Genomic DNA, 18,261 nt, shown 5'->3' with positions numbered 1-18,261 from the left:
AACTGTTCCCTCCCTCCATCTCAGTTGCTGATTGGTTTTATAAGCGGGCTTGTCAGCCATCACAACGGGGGTTACTGCTGTGCTAGATAGCTAGCCTGAGTAAGACCAGGCGCCGTTTTGTATATATTTTTTCAACAAGAGTTTTCTATTTCTACTATTTGGCTAATGTTGGATAGACAGCATGGATTTCAACGAATTGTTTAGTGAACGAACATTTCAATTTTCTGACTTTCAGGAGTTTACGGTAAGTTAGCCTATCAAGGCGAGTGACGCTAGCTTAGTTGGCTAGTTACGTAGTTAAATATGACCGCAAACGGGTTGATGTGAGTTTTGGACCTATTTGGTAATAATCGCATTTTAAATATGCATACCAGGTTAAACAAAACGTGTTGTATGCCGTATAATTGAACATCAAAACACGGCAAGGTTAACGCTGTATTGTACTAGCTCACGCGTTAATGAAGCTAACCAGCCTGCTAACGTTAGCTACATGTGATTGTGGCTGTTCTGGATTTAGGTGGCAAGTCGTGGAGTTGAAGCTAACGTTAACCTCGTAGAACGGTAGCCAGCAAACACAGTAGGATAACCGACTATAAGAGGCCATTTGTGGGATTACTAACGGTTAGCCAGCTAACTTATTCTATTCCAACCGTGTTGACATGACTTGCTTGTGTAAAGTTGGCTAGCTAACGTTATTTCAGGTTCGTTTTTGTTATGTAGGCCCTTCGCTCAATGATTCACTTTGCTCTCTGATCTGCCTTCACAGTTTCTTCCTGGACATCAGAAACTGTCAGAGAGAGTGCGGAAGCGATTGTACTATGGCCTGGACCAAGACGGCTCTCTAGATTCTCTTTCTTGTCCTGTTACAGGTTAGCTATTCTGTCTGTTAGGTTATGTCCTGTCCATGTGTGACTGTGTTGATTATTATGTTGTGAATTTGAATGATTCGTTCTTATCTTCTGAATATGATTTCTAGATATCGCTGTGGAACTCTTTCAGAAATCTGCCCCTAGCCCAATTCGAAAACTGCACAAGAAATATGCTGCTCATGTCGCGAGGTATGTTGTCAGGGAATGTTGACACTTGTTATCCTTTCTGGGCATGTAATGGTCTCCAAAACTTAATGTAGTTGGTCTGTTTTTCAGGGAGGCGTGCATCTCTCCGTGTGCCATGATGCTGGCCCTGGTCTACATCGAAAGGCTACGACACAGGAACCCCGAATACCTGCAAAAGATCTCCTCCTCGGACCTCTTCCTTATCTCCATGGTATGTGGGCTAAAGGTTGCATGCGTCTGAAATGGCACCCTATTCCCTTTGTAGTGTACTGCTTATGACCAGACCCAAGATCTGCATTTCACTGTTAGTCTACACCTGTTGTTTACGAAGCATGTGTCAATATGTTTTTGATTGGTTGGAATAGGGTGCCATTTGGGACTCACTGGTTGTCTCGCCATAATTAGGCATGTGATAAGTATTAGGTCCTCTCACCAGAATTAGGCCACGGCTATGTATGTGATGGGCACAGTATTGCTTGTTATGAACATGGTTCTCTCTAATTGCTGGGCATGTAGGGCCCAGACCCATATACTACACCCAATTCTTGTTCAATTTAGAATTTCCCGCAGCCGCCGCATTGTGCATTTTAGACCAGGGGTAGGAATAAGGGTGTCTGGGAAAGCATTCTGTCATGTTATCAAATCACATTTTATTTGTCCCGCGCAGTTTACAGCAGGTATAAAAGATGCAGCAAAATGCTTATGTAATAGCTTCTTCAACAATGAGGTACATCAGTCAATAACAGTAATACAGTAGTCAAGTCAAAAATAACAAGTAGTAGAATTAATAAGATGGAATCTCCTGTGTAGTATGTGTGAGGAGATGGATGCAAAACACAACTTGCTTTCTATGACATATGGACTGATCTTAACCTCCTAATCCTGTGTCGCCTTTCCCTTAGATGGTTGCCAGCAAGTATTTGTACGACGAAGGGGAGGACGAGGAGGTGTTCAACGACGAGTGGGGGGCTGCTGGGAAACTGGACGTGCAGACTGTCAACACCCTGGAAATGAATTTCCTCGATGCCATTGTAAGTTATATGTAGTATTACATACTATACCACAGGCCCAGAAATGTGTGGTCCTACTCAGAGCCATATATTTAATAGTGGTGCGTGGGTCAACCTTTAGTGTACCCCCATCCGCCCGCAATGAAAATCTGAGGCCTGACCCTAACCCACTAATATAGAAAATGCGCTGTAGGATAAAGTCAGAGATGGCAGAACAATTTTTTGACAGAAGGGGCAGGATTTTTTTGTTGTTGCCTGATTTAGATATGTGTCTGCTTATCATTTCTGACATTTTGCTAGGCTTTTTTAGTCATCTTGTCTATAATTAGATCAAATCCAATTTTATTTCTCACATACACATGTTTAGCAGATGTTAATGCGAGTGTAGTGAAATGCTTGTGCTTTTAGTTCCGACAATGCGGTAATAACCAACGAGTAATCTAACCTAACGATTTCACAACAACTACCTTCTACGCACAAGTGTAAAGGGATGAAGAATATGTACATAAAAATATATGAATGAGTGATGGTACGGAACGGCATAGGCAAGATGCAGTAGATGGTATCGAGTACAGTATATACATATGAGATGAGTAATGTAGGGTATGTAAACATATAAAAGTGGCATTGTTTAAAGTGGCTAGTGATACATGTATTACATAAAGATGGCAAGATGCAGTAGATGGTATAGAGTACAGTATATACATATAAGATGAGTGATGTAGGGTATGTAATCATTATATTAAGTGGAATTGTTTAAAGTGGCTAGTGATACATGTATTACATAAAGATGGCAAGATCCAGTAGATGGTATAGAGTACAGTATATACATATGAGATGAGTAAAGAAGGGTATGTAAACATTATATTAAGTGGAATTGTTTAAAGTGGCTAGTGATACATGTTTTACATCAATTTTTCCATTATTAAAGTGGCTGGAGTTGAGTCAGTATGTTGACAGCAGCCACTCAATGTTAGTGGTGGCTGGTTAACAGTCTGATGGCTTTGAGATAGAAGCTGTTTTTCAGTCTCTCGGTCCCTGCTTTGATGCACCTGTACTGACCTCGCCTTCTGGATGATAGCGGGGTAAACAGGCAGTGGCTCGGGCGGTTGTTGTCCTTAATGATCTTTATGGCCTTCCTATGACATCGGGTGGTGTAGGTGTCCTGGAGGGCAGGTAGTTTGCCCCCGGTGATGCGTTGTGCAGACCTCACTACCCTCTGGAGAGCCTTACGGTCGTGGGCGGAGCAGTTGCCGTACCAGGCGGTGATACAGCCCGACAGGATGCTCTCGATTGTGCATCTGTAAAAGTTTGTGAGTGCTTTTGGTGACAAGCCGAATTTCTTCAGCCTCCTGAGGTTGAAGAGGCGCTGCTGCGCCTTCTTCACCACGCTGTCTGTGTGGGTGGACCAATTCAGTTTGTCCGTGATGTGTACGCCGATACATGCAGCTTCTCTTCTGTCATTGTTGCCCTAGAAAACTAAATAAACCCTTGCTCGCCAGATTAATGTCATAAATCAATAGAATGAACGTTTCAATCTAGTTGACATTGGTCCAATTTTCTGTCGTCTGCTTCTTTAACGGAGCAAAGACGTTCTAGAACCGCGGAGCAAAGACGTTCTAGAACCGCGGAGCAAAGACGTTCTAGAACCGCGGAGCAAAGACGTTCTAGAACCGGGAGAAAATGCAATATCAAAAACAAAGGAAATATTTTCTGTGTAAATTTCCAAGTGGCATCAGTTTGACTGGTTGTAAGGAAATAGAAATCTGTGAAAACGACCCAACGGGTTTCTGAAAAAAATGTCAGTTCGGCTTGGATGCATATTTAATGTGGTGGAAATACTATCAGCTTTTATGATGCTGATAAAGGTAGCACCTTTACAGACGATATCTAACTGCGCATTCACTTTCTCTCAAGATGCCGAAAGAATTAAATCATATTTCTCAACTCCTTTTCATGTCAAAATATTTCCTACATTTGGTGTATCGTTTTATTGCAAGAAATGCTCAATTCTGCAGGAGTTAATATTAAGGCTATGTGAGAGGTTATAGACCTAAAGTCAGTGTCCAGATTTCAGTTTCCATTTAACCCATCTGAACAGTAGGCTACAGTTCCCTGAAGTGTCATATGCCTATTTAAAGTATAGCTCCTCACAATCATCACACATAACATCGTGATGTTATCATCCTCTTTAACCACTTCACCAAATCTTTCCCAAACATTACTTTTCTTTATTTTCAACTCTCCATTTTGTAACTTTTCTCTTACTGAATTGAACTCGACATTGTCACTTTTTCTGCCTGGCCCCTTCCCAAAAGTGTTTTATGATTGGGGTGTGTCCGGGGGGTAACTTTGAAAGTTTCTTCAAGTGCAGTCGCAAAACCCTTCAAGCGCTATGATGAAACTGGCTCTCATGAGGACCGCCACAGGAAAGGAAGACCCAGAGTTACCTCTGCTGCAAAGGATAAATTCATTAGAGTTACCAGCCTCAGAAATTGCAGCCCAAATAAATGCTTCAGAGTTCAAGTAACAGACACATCTCAACATCATCTGTTCAGAGGAGACTGCGTGAATCAGGCCTTCATGGTCGAATTGCTACAAAGAAACCACTACTAAAGGACACCAATAATAATAAGAAGAGACTTCTTGGGGCAAGAAACACGAGCAATTGACATTAGACTAGTGGAAATCTGTCCTTTGGTCTGATGAGTTCAAACCGTGTCTTTGTGAGTAGATGAACGGATGATCTCTGCGTGTGTGGTTCCTACCGTGAAGCATTTAGGAGGTGTGATGGTGTGGGGATGCTTTGCTGGTGACACTGTCAGTGATTTATTTAGAATTCAAGGCACACTTAACCAGAATGGCGGCTACAGCATTCTGCATCGATACGCCATCCCATCTGGTTTGGGCTTAGTGGGACTATCATTTGTTTTTCAACAGGACAATGACCCAACACACCTCCAGGCTGTGTAAGGGCTATTTGACCAAGAAGGAGAGTGATGGAGTGCTGCATCAGATGACCTGGCCTCCACAATCCCCTGACCTCAACCCAATTGAGATGGTTTCGGATGAGTTGGACCGCAGAGTGAAGGAAAAGCAGACAAGTATTCAGCATACAGTATGTGGGAACTCCTTCAAGACTGTTGGAAAAGCATTCCTCATGAAGCTGGTTGAGAGAATGCCAAGAGTGCGCAAAGCTGTCATCAAGGCAAAGGGTGGCGACTTTGAAGAATCTCATATAAACTATATTTTGATTTGTTTAACACTTTTTGGTTTCTACATGATTCCACATTAGTTGTTTTGATGTCTTTGCTATTATTCTACAATGTTGAAAATAGTACAAATAAACAAAAACTTTGAATGAGTAGGCGTGTCCAAACTTTTCAATCGTACTGTATATTCCATGATACTTTAGAAGAAAACACACAGGGCTTGGCATGAACCTGTTTTTCCACTTGTCCTTCAGACAAGGATGTGACTGAAAATGTTGTTTGACGCGAGAAACCACTTTACAAAATAAAATACGTCCTTATTCCCATACCATTATTACAGAGAATCAGACAGATTATACTACCCTCTGCCTATTGGCTACTTAGCTTATTCAAGCTGGTCTCAACATACAACACTGTCCCTTTAAGACAAAAAAAATGCTCTGTACGTTTTGTGTTCTTGTAGGAAGCAATCATTGGTGATTTTGAAATTATAACTGGGATAATAACTCACTAACTAGCAAAGGATCTGATCAAATGTGCACACGTCATATACTCACGACCGATCATGCTGTGAACACAGTCCAGTTCAAAGTAAATGGCACCAATCCATGGCAATGGTCTATTTGCATATAGGGCTACTGCAGCTCTGTTTGGTTATGGCGAGGCCTGCTGAAGCTCTGATTTGGTTATGGCGCACCGGTCTGTGTAGTGTTCGGGCCTGAGTCGTGCCTGTCAATGCAATAGTATCCTACTCTGATGCTTTCTGTCTACAACAAAATCTCTTGCATAGTTAGTTCTGTTTCAGTTTGTTGCATTGAAAGTGGCTAATATTGCGTTGATTCGATCACAATTCCCACAGTAAATGGAAACAATAATAGTGTTAACTAACAGGTAAACCCCCCCCCCGGTCATCCACACAATATTTCATGACCCACCCGCCCGCAGTTATAACCACATGGTCTGTAGTTTGTCAACCCACGCATCACTAGTATTTAAATCCCATTGTACTGTATTTGTATGGCCAGAATTTGCAATCTCTCTTCTGTGTTTCAGGAGTGGAGCCTCTTCACTGAGCCCGTGGACTACTTTGGCATACTGAATCAACTAGAAACCAGGTTTGTGGTTCATGTTTTCACATGGATAGTTTTTCATGCTAGTGCAGGTTTCCCCAACTGTCGCCCTGCGGGCCCATGGGTAATTTTATTTGGCCACCTACGTTTGTTGTTGGACATAAAATAATGTAAAAACACCCGCAAATTATTTCCATGTGTTTTTAATTCTGTAACTCTGTTCCAAAGTATTCCTATGCATAATAGAGATACAGTATATGTGATCGTATACAAATGTATGCCAGATTTGAAGTGATTGTTTTAGTCAAATATTATATCTGTTTGGGCTTCCTGTAAAAAAATAAATAATAATTGTCTGGGTGGGTGTGTGTGTGACTCCTAATGCATTAGAAACACAAGAGGCTATGAAGGGTTGGGAATGTCATAGAGACTTGTATTTTTGTAGGCCCCATGATTTTTCAGGGAAGAACTAAATTAGTAGTGTCAAGTTCTTGTGGTAATTTGCCTGGCATAGGGACTGTAGATCTGACACAGAGCTGCTCGTTCAAACAAAGGGTTGGTTGTGTGTGTCACATGAGCGTGGTCATTTGTTTGCCAGACTCTGTTCTACGTCCATCTCTCTCTCTCTGTGTTTGCATAGAGTGTGTGTATATTAACTCAGGCCTGTTGTGACTCCAGTATTGCAGAGAAGCAGGGGATGAAGCGAGGCTGGTTCACCTACACTGACCTCTGTGTGCTGCTGGAGCAGGCGGCATGGCGACAGGCACTGACGGCCATTTACCTGCACTTTGCCAAGGTGAGGAAGGGGCAGAGGGCAGGGGCAGTGGGGTCCACAGTGCACTGAAGGACTGAGTTGTGGGTCATGCTCTGTATGGGCACGCTGTAGCAGAACATTTTTGAATAGAAAATAGCATATCTTATTTGACACGTTCAGGTAGTATGTTTTGTGCCGAATGGACACAACGCTGGTCTCAAAAACACACCTGAAAGTAACATGACAATGTCATGGAAATTCTTTCACAGGGACACTCAAAGTCAATCTTAAATGAATCATTGTTTATTGTCAGCGTGCTGGAGAGGTTCCATCAAACTTAATGCACCATAGTGAACATCTGTCAGAAGCTCTGCTGGGGCAGTCCCAGCAGTTGTCTTATATAGGGCTATACACAGACAAGTTATATTTGCATAAGTAATTCATCGTTACCGTTTTGTTTCATTCATGTGACCGACCAATACTGGTTCATAACATGTGACAGACCAATATCTCACAAGGCTTCTTCTCTCTAAGCTGGGACCTTGAAACTGAAATATCTTTAGTTCTCAAAACAAGGTCTGGGCGTACTGCCAAATTGTAGATACTGATAAGTGAGGATTCGTTAAATCAGTCATTTACATGAACACAGAAATTGGTTATTAGAATAGCACATGAATAGAACACAGAAATTAGTTATCAGAAAAGCACAAGTATAACATTTCCATCGCATCAATTTCCGAAAACTGCAGAAACCCACGTAAACTGTGTTGATTGAAAGAAGCAACACTTTTGAAAGTAGTCAGTTTGGGGGGTAAAGGAAAAACATAATTAAAGAAATCCACTAAATCCACATCCTCACCTCTCTCCAGGTGACCTGCATGCTGGGGCTGGTGTATCTGACCAGTGTCGCGGGCCTTATCGCCACCAGCCTCCCCAGGAGCAGCCAGCCCCTGGCCCCAGTCCGCCAAGTCCACCTGCCTAGCTCCAACCTCTCTCCACCACCACTAGGCCTGCTCCCAGTCCCAGAGAACCCCAGTCCAGCATCCGACCTCCCTCGCTGCTGCGTCTTGGGCAACGACAGTCACAACCGCCGGCCTGGCACTCTCCACACCCACGACGACCACGGCTCGCCAACCTCCTCCCAGACCTCTATACTGTGTCTATGGGGCTCTATCCTCACTTCGCTAAGCCACACTGACCGACACCCCCAGCCCGACACTGAACCAGCCTTGTCCGCCTCCTCTCTGCACTGCCCCGGCTGCCCAGTTACAGTGGGGAGCCTCCCTCCTGGCTCCATCCAGTGCAGCCCAAGGAACACCTCTGCTCCACTACTTGAGCCTGGACCCCCTGGTCACCGCGCAACACTGTGGCTGGCCCCTGCCCCCCTCCTCTACGGAGCCGCCCCGATGCTCCTGGACTCCCGTCTGACTGGCATGGCACCCCTCCGTGTCGGACCCTGCTGCCCACAGTTCATGCTGCCCATCGAGAAAGCCCCATCTCTCCTCATGCCCAGCTAGACACAGACGGACAAAACAAGCCACTATCGTTACCCTTCAATGACGATGACACCGGACTCCAAATGAAACCAGCTGGTTTTTCAGAATGCATTCGTTGCAGTGAAAGGAAAGCGAAATTTTGTTTTATGTGCTTTTTTTGTGTGCATATACTGTCTAAATTTGAGATAAGGCGAGTAGCACATTTTGTACAGTGGTTTGCCAGCTGAATTGGTGTAAATAAGTAAGATGAACTCATAACAGCGTGAGATCTGAGTTCTGTGTTCAGGCACTTATCTTTTATAACTTTTATTTTTCAAAGGTTGGATCACACAGTTTTCAATGGGTGTTTCTAGAAGGTGTGTACATGGCAAACTAATATTTCACGTTTGGTTTAAAAATACACCAAAATATGTTTAAGCATGGCTACCATACTCACACAGCGTTTGTTACTACCTGATCTTTAGCCTGGGTACCAGATTTGTTTGTGGAATGATGGAACAAACAGACTGGTGCCCAGGCTACCTACTCTTTACCTATGTTTGAAAATGGGGGATTGTGGGAGCTGGGCTAAGTCATGGTTTTTAGATGGAAGAGTTAAGTTTTGATGCGACATCATAGCTATTTGAGAATGTGTTGAGAAAGTAAGTTGTCTCCGCAAAAGCGAGGCTGCTTTCTAAGTCAGTACTGTAGTGCTTTAAGAAGGGAGTCAATTTAGCCTGGTCCCAGATCTTTTTGTGCTCTTGCCAACTCTATTGCTCTCCTTGTCAAGTCAAACATTGCATGACAATGAGTGAATGACAAGAGGTTGGAATGATGGCACAAACAGACTTGCACTCAAGCTAGAGACAACTATCTAGCCTACATTTGATTTGCCATGGAGTCTTTGGGTCATTATTTTCTCATTTATTGCAGTTGTTATTTTAAAAATGTTAACATTTATGCTTTTTTTGGTTTGTTAATGACAACTAGACCAGCAAAGCCCACAGATGGCTACTGGTCCCTGCACTGAACAACAGTAGAGATTTAAATGATTTTTTTATTCCAGTGAGAAAAAAAACATTAAATTCATATCTCAGTATGGCTGCCCCTCTCAAGTCGTGTTCATTAGGGCACATCGTAGTGAAATGCTTTAAACCGCTTTGCAACAGTAAACGGAGATAGTTCAACAAGTACATTTGTTTCTGAACGTGACCCTGAACTTGGATAGTACTGGGTGAGATGCAGCTCTGAGTGCGGCCTTTTAGGTTTTTTTTTTCAAGTAACTATTTATTTTACCATGACAGAATGCAGTGGCTATCTCTGATTTCATGTTTGTCCAACAGAACGCCACACAACTGAAATAGGTCATAACCAGTCTACTGTTTGCTGTTTTTTTTTATCGTTTTGAATATGATGGTGCCTAACATCAAACATGATTGTTTTGGAAATGTATCTAATGATTGCGATTTTCATCCGATAACCTTTTCATGGGAACCTAAACATCCTCATATGGGTGAGTTGTATTGTGCGAAACACATTTTTTTTTTTTTTTGAGCTCTGTTTCTCAATTTGTGCAATTAATTAGTATCCCTCTAACATACCCATTTGGTTGGGGAGACCTGACCAACAGTAACAGCCACTCAATCACTCAAACACCATTTGTCTTCTCTACCTGCTCAAAAATGGAAAATGTCTTCTTTCTCCATAGAAATAGAATTCCTCGAATGGGGATATCCATTCTTGAATGGGGATGTAAATTCTAAGTAATACTGTTTCTATGTCTCTCACCCCGGAAAAACATTTAGCTCTTCTCATATTTTTCTACTCAAGATAGTTTCTTGCTAGAGAATTTGTGATTATTTGTACATTTGACTTGGTTTTACGTTGACACGTTTCTTACGAGGCACTGTGGTCCCTCGGACATGAACTTTGGCTTTCGTTGAATTTCTGGAAGCATCTAAATGAAACCTTTTCAAATCAGACTGAGATTTTGAAGCACGAAATCCTTACATTTTGTAAACAATGTACAAAACATTCAATGTGTAGAAATCTGTTAAATAAAAAAATGTAATAAAATGTTTGACCCTTAAGGTTTGGTTTTCATTTGTCATCTATGTCTGTATCGCTGTCCACGTGGTCCACTTTGACAGACAGTATGTAATGTGAGTTGTCAACATTGTGAGATGAATAGCTCAATCTTGTCACGCACACACACACACACACACACACACCCTAGAAAACAATATGCCATTTGAGCTGACATCTAGGAACTGCAAAGGCGCTGATCTACATGTGTGGTGTCAAGCAAGGCGACATTAACCTGGTCACAGATGTGTTTGGGCAGTCTTACCAATTCACATGGTCTTTGTCAAAACTGCACAAACAGATCTGGGACCAGGCTAAGGCACTGTCACCTAAGCCATCATCTTTGGATTCTCAATTGTATTTCTTTCATTCCTCACATCTTCTTCTCCTCAAAAATGCATTGGAGCAGAATATATATGGTTCCTGGCCTGTGGGCTGTATTCACAAAGCGTTTCAGAGAAGGACTGCTAATCAAGGATCAGGTTTCACCTCTTATTGTCATCTAAAAGCTAAGGACCCTGGGACTAAACACCTCCCTCTGCAACTGGATCCTGGACTTCCTGACGGGCCGCCCCCAGGTGGTAAGGGTAGGTAACAACACATCCGTCACGCTGATCCTCAACCCGGGGGCCCCTTGGGTGCGTGCTCAATCCCCTCCTGTACTCCCTGTTCACTCACGACTGCATGGACCGAACACGCCCCCATTCTCATCGATGGGGCTGTATTGGAGCAGATTGAGAGCTTCAAGTTCCTTGGCGTCCACATCACCAACAAACTGTCATGGTCCAAACACACCAAGACAGTTGTGAGGGCACGATAAAGCCCCCTCAGGAGACTGAAAAGATTTGGCATGGGTCCTCAGATCCTCAAACGGTTCTACAGCGGCACCATCGAGAGCATCCTGACTGGTTGCATCACTGACAGATATAGTAACTGCTCTGCCGCTGACCGCAAGGCACTACAGAGGGTAGTGCGTACAGCCTAGTACACCACTGGGGCCAAGATTCCTGCCATCCAGGACCTGTATACCAGGCGGTGTCAGAGGAAGGCCTAAAAATTGTCAAAGTCTCCAGCCACCCTAGTCATAGACTGTTCTCTCTGCTACCGCACGGAAAGCGTTACCGGAGCGCCAAGTCTACGTCCAAAAGGCTTCTTAACAGCTTCTACCCCCAAGCCATAAGACTCCTGAACAGCTAATCAAATGGCTACCCAGACCCCTCTTACGCTGCTGCTACTCTCTGTTTATTATCTATGCATGGTCACTTTAACTCATACATATTACATCAACTAACCGGTGCCCCTGCACATTGACTGTTCCGGTACCCCCTGTATATACCCTCGATATTGTTATTTTACTGCTGCTGTTTAATTATTTGTTACTTTTATTTTCTATTTTTTTACTTATCCATTTTTTACCTAACACTTATTTTTCTTAAACTTCTTATAGCATTGTTGGTTAAGGGCTTGTAAGTAACCAATTCACTGTAAGGTCTACACCATTTGTATTCAGTGCATGTGACATAGGATTTGGTTTGATTTTAAAAGGCTAATAACTTTATCCTAGATCAGCACTCCTACTCTGAGACTCTTTGTGAATGTGAGCCCCAATCTTCTCCAATGTGTTTTTGAGAAGGAGAGAGGATGCGAGGAATCAAGGAAACACAATTAAAATGCAATTTTCCCAACAACAACTTTGCACAACATAAGTGTACTTCACCTCATTTCCTTTTATTACTGCTGTCCTCAAGCTTGTGCAAATAACAATGAACAAGATAATGCCAATGGGAACAGGAAGCCATTGCAGCTGAAGCAAAATAGTCAACATAGTTACACCCATCACCAGAGTCATAGCACGCCTTTCCAAACACTGCAGCACCTCTATTGCGTTCTACTTCAGCACATATCCATTTCACAACACAACATGTAATTTTACCTGCTGTTCCTCATGTAGTCCTAGTATGCCAAGTCTGCGTGAGCATTTCTGACACTGTGCTTCTGTGCAAAAAATATCAGATCAGTTACAATGCCTAGCAAAATGTTTTCACAACTCAGGAACCACATCAACGACACGCTGTAATGGTCCTAAAATCCACACAGAAACTATGCAGAATATGTCAGAGAGTAATGAACCCACCCCTCTTCTGCCTGCGCCTCACCCCCGCCCCCCATCGCCTTGGCCCTCTGCATACCACTTGAGACTCCTGCTCCTAATATAGACCAAACTGGTTTGTGGGATAGGCAGGGGGAGAGGAGCCTGCATGTAGCAGAACCTAGCGTTTGTTGTTGGGTGCGTAGTGGCCAACTCTTTCATGGAGAAAATACTTATAAGGCAGGTAGGTCATGGAACAGTTGGCCGGATTTGTGTTTGAGAAGTGTGTGTAGGACTGAAACATGTTGGACTACAATGAATGAACAGTGTTTTTGGTTTAGAGCTTAGTTCACCTTGATCCTGAGTATTTTTCCTTCGAGGTTCATTCCAGCAGATTTTAGAGCACTAATATCAAAGTGTTATGGAGTGATTCAGGTTGTTGGTGTTCTCTTTCTGTTGGTCTAGATCTCGTTTCAAGAGAAGCGTGAACAATTGACGAATGCAGGTAATTCAGGTAACCTTCAGTGTTTGTGTGTGCATGTACACTTGTGTGTCTGTTTTGTGGAATGAGGTGTATAGGGGATCTATAACTGTCTGTGTGTGTGTGTGTAACTTTGTCCCCACTTCACCTCCCCATAACTTCAGAGGCCGATGCTGAGATGTACATGAAGTTCATGAAAAAGCATTGCTGCTATGAGGCCATTCCAACCAGCTGTAAACTGGTCATATTTGACACAACACTACAAGTAAGAGTCCAATGTCCTGTAACTCACTTGTATGTTGAAACTAAACAATACAAAATAAGGGGGAAGAAGAAAAAAAAAGAGTCCAGGGTCGTGTTCAGTAGGGCACATCGTAGCAAAACGTTTTACAACAGGTTACAGGAGCTTATTTGACAAATTCACGTAGTGCCTCCCTGTTTTAGAACATATTCTTCCTGCTGAACTCAACCCAGATATTTGATCTCCCTCCACTTCCCAAGGGAAAGGTCATGGTCCCTTTTGGTATGACATTTCAAATCCTCTTTCCTGTAATTACAGCTACAATTATAGCAGTTTTCCCTTTTCCCTGCAGCAATATTTCATGTGCGGATCCCTCATTCCTGCTTTCATAAGACATACTCACTACTAAGGCCGGTGTTAACTGGTTGTGTTAAAAAAAATCATATGTTTGCAGGTGTCGAAAGCCTTTTTCGCTCTTGTAGCAAACGGCTTGGGAGCTGCACCTCTCTGGGATAGCAAGACACAGAGGTTTGTGGGTAAGAGAAGAGATTAGGGGGTGCTCTCTTGCTACTTGCTTATGGCAACGCAATTCCCTGAATGATTGCAAGCTTGGACTGCTTTTGGGGACAGTGTGATATGAAGACAAAACACTAGCGCGTATCCATGCCAACAGTGATAAGAGCTCTCTCTCTCTCTATTGTCCTCACAGGTATGCTGACTATAACAGATTTCATCAACATTCTCCATCATTACTACAGGTCCCCATTGGTGTGTATGTTAACCAAATGCAAGTCAATGTCCCAGACATAAGCATGTTTCACATTTCATGTCCAAATCATCCCAATGTGTCTGAAATGGATTGTGTAGATCAATAAACGCACTTTAAGATGATTTGGACATGAAACATGCAAAATGCTAATAACGGGGATATTGACCTGCATTGATTTTTTGACAAAAATTCTTAAATGTTAGCCTTCGGTGACAGTGGCCAGGTAAACAAAACCAAAGCATGGATTGCTGTCTTACCTTGTCCATAAATTGCTTACAGGGTAAGGAAACCCTTTTTGTAATATGGGTGGACTATCCCTTTAAGCCTTGTCCTGGACTAAAAAGCATGTTCAACGGAGACAAGATCATGATTGTGTGAATGACACAGACATCATTCATAATATAAGTTGTCTAATGTGTTTCCCCCCTCCCACAGGTTCAAATGAATGAGCTGGAGAGGCATCAAATTGGAACATGGCGAGGTGATTCATTCAAGTCAAAAACTAGAGAAGGCAAATGATACAGTGTTCTTTGTCTATGGTATATACGTACATGTCTTCCTGTAACTTTCCCTTCCGTTTATTTCTCTCTGTCTGCAGATGTGTACCTGCAATACTCCAACCACTGTCTTCACAGCATCACTCCAGACGCCAGGTGAAGCTACGCAGCTCTCAGTCAAACCAACTCCTGTGACCTGGCTTTGTCTGAGTTGTTACTGTTGCTGATAACTTTTTTAACGAGTGACAGACTAAGGAAATTGAGGCTGGGATTCAGTCAATTACAGGCAGTGTTCTAGGTTGTGTTCATTAGGGCACACTGTAGCAAAACGTTTTTGCAACATGACCCAGGTGTGGATGTTGGTGGTGCTCTCCAGGGTTAGACACAGTGACTATTGGCCTACTCAGTCTCCCCTCCTCTCCTTTGCAGCCTCTTCGACGCCATCTATTCCCTACTGAGGTATAAGATCCACAGATTGCCGGTTATCGATCCCGTGTCCGGAAATGTCTTACACATTCTCACACACAAGCGAATCCTCAAGTTTCTCCATATATTTGTAAGACAACATGGCTTGGAGATGTCTGTGTGTTTTTGCTCATATCATTTGGGCATCCACTTCAAACAGTGGTGTTGTGAACTGTATGTGTTGCTTTTACATTCCTTGTGTTCCTTTTTCTTTTTTTTAAAGTACTCCACACAGAAAGAGACAGTCCCAAAACCCTGCTTCATGCAGAAGACGATCCAGGACGTTGGGATCGGGACATTCCGGAACATTGCCACGGTCCAGCAGACGGCCTCAGTCTACGATGCCCTGTCTGTGTTTGTAGAGAGGAGGGTCTCCGCACTGCCCGTAGTAAACGAGCAAGGTGGGTTAACCTCATCTCTAGTTCAAAGTCGAACACTGTCTCGTACAGTATATGTGTATGTCCTTATGTAGGTGCCCTTCAAAATAAAGTTTGACTTGTAAGATGTAGGTAGGCTATGTATCTCACTGTCCTTTCTACACCAAGGCAAGGTGGTGGCTCTCTACTCCAGATTCGATGTGATTGTAAGTACCCCAAAACTGCCCTTTACAGTTTAATTCGCCTGAAAACTATACAAAATAAAGTCCTTTGTGTCTTTGTTGGTGCATTGTGTACATTTTGAATTGTTCTCGCCGCTCCTCTCCTCGTCTCTTCTTCTCGGAGACAGAACCTGGCCGCCCAGAAGACATACAACAACCTGAACATGTCCATGGAGGAGGCCATCCGACGGCGCTGCTGTTTCGTCGAGGGCGTCATCAAGTGCCTCCCCGACGAGACCCTGGAGGCCATCATCGATCGCATCATTAAGGCTGAGGTTAGTGTCCCACTCTGCTCCCCCCAGGGTTGTGTCCATAAGGCACCAAATGGAAGAAAACAGGCTGCAACAGGGAGGGACTACCTGAACGGGTCCAATTAGAAACACTTGTTATTTTTGCTACGGTGTGCTCTACTAAATATGACCCAGGTCATGTCCTCTGTCACAGTGGCCCTGCCTCTCCACTCCACCTATGAGTTTGTTTTAAAAATACATAAAAGTAATGGGCTATGACATGCTGTGACATTTCGCTCTATTAGCCCACACAATGAAATATAAATAGAGTTATGAAGGTTTGTGACATTAGGCCACTAGTATTTGTATGTATTTCAATGTATTAGCTGTAGACTGTATAGGTATTAGCCCTCTGTTGCTGCTCTGCTCTACTCTACTTAATTACCGGTACGCTCTTGTTGTGTAACCACGGTCAACCATTTCCCACCACACACTCCCACCCTGCACCATCCTCTCCCCATTCTGCACCAATTTTCTCCCCATTCTACCCCATCCACTCTTCATCCTCTCCCCATTACTGTCCTCATCCTGTTCCCATCCTCTCCCAATCGTGCCCTCCATCCTCTCTCCATCCTCTCCTCTCCCCTTCCACTCCTCATCCTGTCCCCATCCTGCCCCATTGCTCTCTCCATCCTCTCCTCTCCCCTTCCACTCCTCATCCTGTCCCAATCCTTTCCCCTCAGGTCCATCGGCTGGTCCTGGTGGACAAAGAGGATGTGTGCAGGGGGATCATCTCTCTCTCCGACCTGCTCCAGGCCATGGTGTTAACCCCGGCAGGTAATGACGCCCTTTTAGCCTCTTAGCACCTGTGGGAGTCAGGCCCCCTTGCCCTACCTACATCTTCCACCGCTTCTTGCCCCACCTCCCTGGCCCAGGTAGGTACACTCTTTTTTCTCTCCTCTCCCCGATCCCCCCAGCTCACTGACTGGCTGTCAGACACGCTTCTTTGACCCCCCTACAACAGCTGCTGCTGCTATACGTTGCCCCCTGTTTCTCTGAGCTTCTGCCACATATCAACCCCGAAGCACCAACATGCAAGTGTGCACACCACTCACATGCACTCACTCACACACAAAGGGTGATGATGACGACCGCTGGCCTATCGTTCCCTGATGCATGGGGCGCCGGATAAATCCAATGATTTTCAGAAGGACTGGAATCTTGAAGATTCCAAGCCTTTGTGGTTGACATTCTATGGACTAGCTGCAGCTAAAAGGCTAAGTTACAGTATGGCACTCGAGGAATGTGGTGATATATCTGCATAAAGATTTGATGATATCCAATTTGATCTGCGTGCCACATGGCACCCTATTCCGTATAGTGTAGTGTACTACTTTGACCATTGTCCATAGGGCTCAGGTGAAAAGTAAAAAAATATCTTGGCTTGTGCAAGCCGGAACGGCTCATAGGAGCATGAGCCTATCTCCTGTTTCTGTAGCGTAGCATGAGGCAGCTTGATGGACAAGTACAGCCCCTGGACAGGACACTAGTCTATCTCAGGTCAGTAGTGCACTATATATAGGTAATAGGGTGCCATTTGGGATGCAACCATGTTGTTGTACATTTGCATCTCTCAGATTGGTTCGTGTCAATGGCAAGGATCTGTATGGAGCTTATTATCTACATTTATGCTGATATAATGCGCACAGCCTTTTTTAAATCATATGCTTTGGTTATAATCATTCCAATCTTTGATCATATTGCATCTCCACTGTTGTTTATTATTTTCCAGAGATTTCAAGCAAATCAAACTGAGATCACTAGAGAACAATGTGAAGTGGATGAAAAGGGAGACCGTTTTCAAAATGTCATCGTACTGCTGTAGAGAGATCCGCAACAATCAACTGTATCAGTTGAGTTCAATAAAACACAATTGTCCTTAGTTGCATTTTATCAAATTGATGATGTAAGTTTGTGTTACTTTGTGTTGCACTGAATTTGTGCTTTATTAAACATGTTCAAATCAATTTTACTTGTTTTTTTATAATGGACTTGCACAATGGATTTCACTGTTTTATGTAAGCTTTTCAGGGTAACAAGTGGAGATAGAAATATAAATTGCATTTTACGTAACAATGGATAGTAGTATCCAATTTATCCAGCAGATGTCAGTAAACAGCTATTGTTTTCGCAAGACCAAGAGGGCAGTAAACAAGGAAGCACGTGACAT

General features: G+C 43.4%; 2 protein-coding genes across 5 annotated transcripts; both read left to right on the top strand.

The window, feature by feature from the left end:
- The first annotated feature begins 30 nt into the window (after positions 1-30).
- On the top strand, positions 31-10,666 carry LOC129840262 (protein CNPPD1-like). Its single transcript, XM_055907999.1, has 8 exons — positions 31-244; positions 767-869; positions 977-1,058; positions 1,146-1,266; positions 1,958-2,086; positions 6,331-6,392; positions 7,026-7,143; positions 7,971-10,666. Exons 1-8 carry the CDS (start codon positions 182-184, stop codon positions 8,616-8,618), a joined length of 1,326 nt encoding a protein of 441 aa, XP_055763974.1. The 5' UTR covers positions 31-181; the 3' UTR covers positions 8,619-10,666.
- Positions 10,667-12,903: 2,237 nt separating this feature from the next.
- LOC129840617 (5'-AMP-activated protein kinase subunit gamma-1-like) lies at positions 12,904-18,058 on the top strand. Of its 4 annotated transcripts, none has more exons than XM_055908626.1 (12): positions 12,904-12,994; positions 13,216-13,264; positions 13,396-13,496; positions 13,927-14,008; positions 14,182-14,240; positions 14,677-14,722; positions 14,840-14,894; positions 15,168-15,294; positions 15,427-15,604; positions 15,749-15,786; positions 15,930-16,076; positions 16,775-18,058. In XM_055908626.1, the coding sequence occupies exons 1-12, from the start codon at positions 12,971-12,973 to the stop codon at positions 16,892-16,894; spliced, it is 1,026 nt and encodes a 341-aa protein (XP_055764601.1). In that variant the 5' UTR covers positions 12,904-12,970; the 3' UTR covers positions 16,895-18,058. The 4 variants fall into 4 exon arrangements, with proteins under 4 accessions (XP_055764601.1, XP_055764599.1, XP_055764600.1 ...); XM_055908624.1 differs by having other exon boundaries at positions 15,168-15,604; positions 16,775-16,868; positions 17,824-18,058; XM_055908625.1 differs by having other exon boundaries at positions 13,216-13,255; positions 15,168-15,604.
- The last annotated feature ends 203 nt before the right edge of the window (positions 18,059-18,261 follow it).

Source organism: Salvelinus fontinalis, chromosome 41, assembly GCF_029448725.1.
Source record: "Salvelinus fontinalis isolate EN_2023a chromosome 41, ASM2944872v1, whole genome shotgun sequence".
Lineage (NCBI taxonomy): Eukaryota > Metazoa > Chordata > Actinopteri > Salmoniformes > Salmonidae > Salvelinus > Salvelinus fontinalis.
This window is presented reverse-complemented; position numbering and strand designations above follow the sequence as displayed.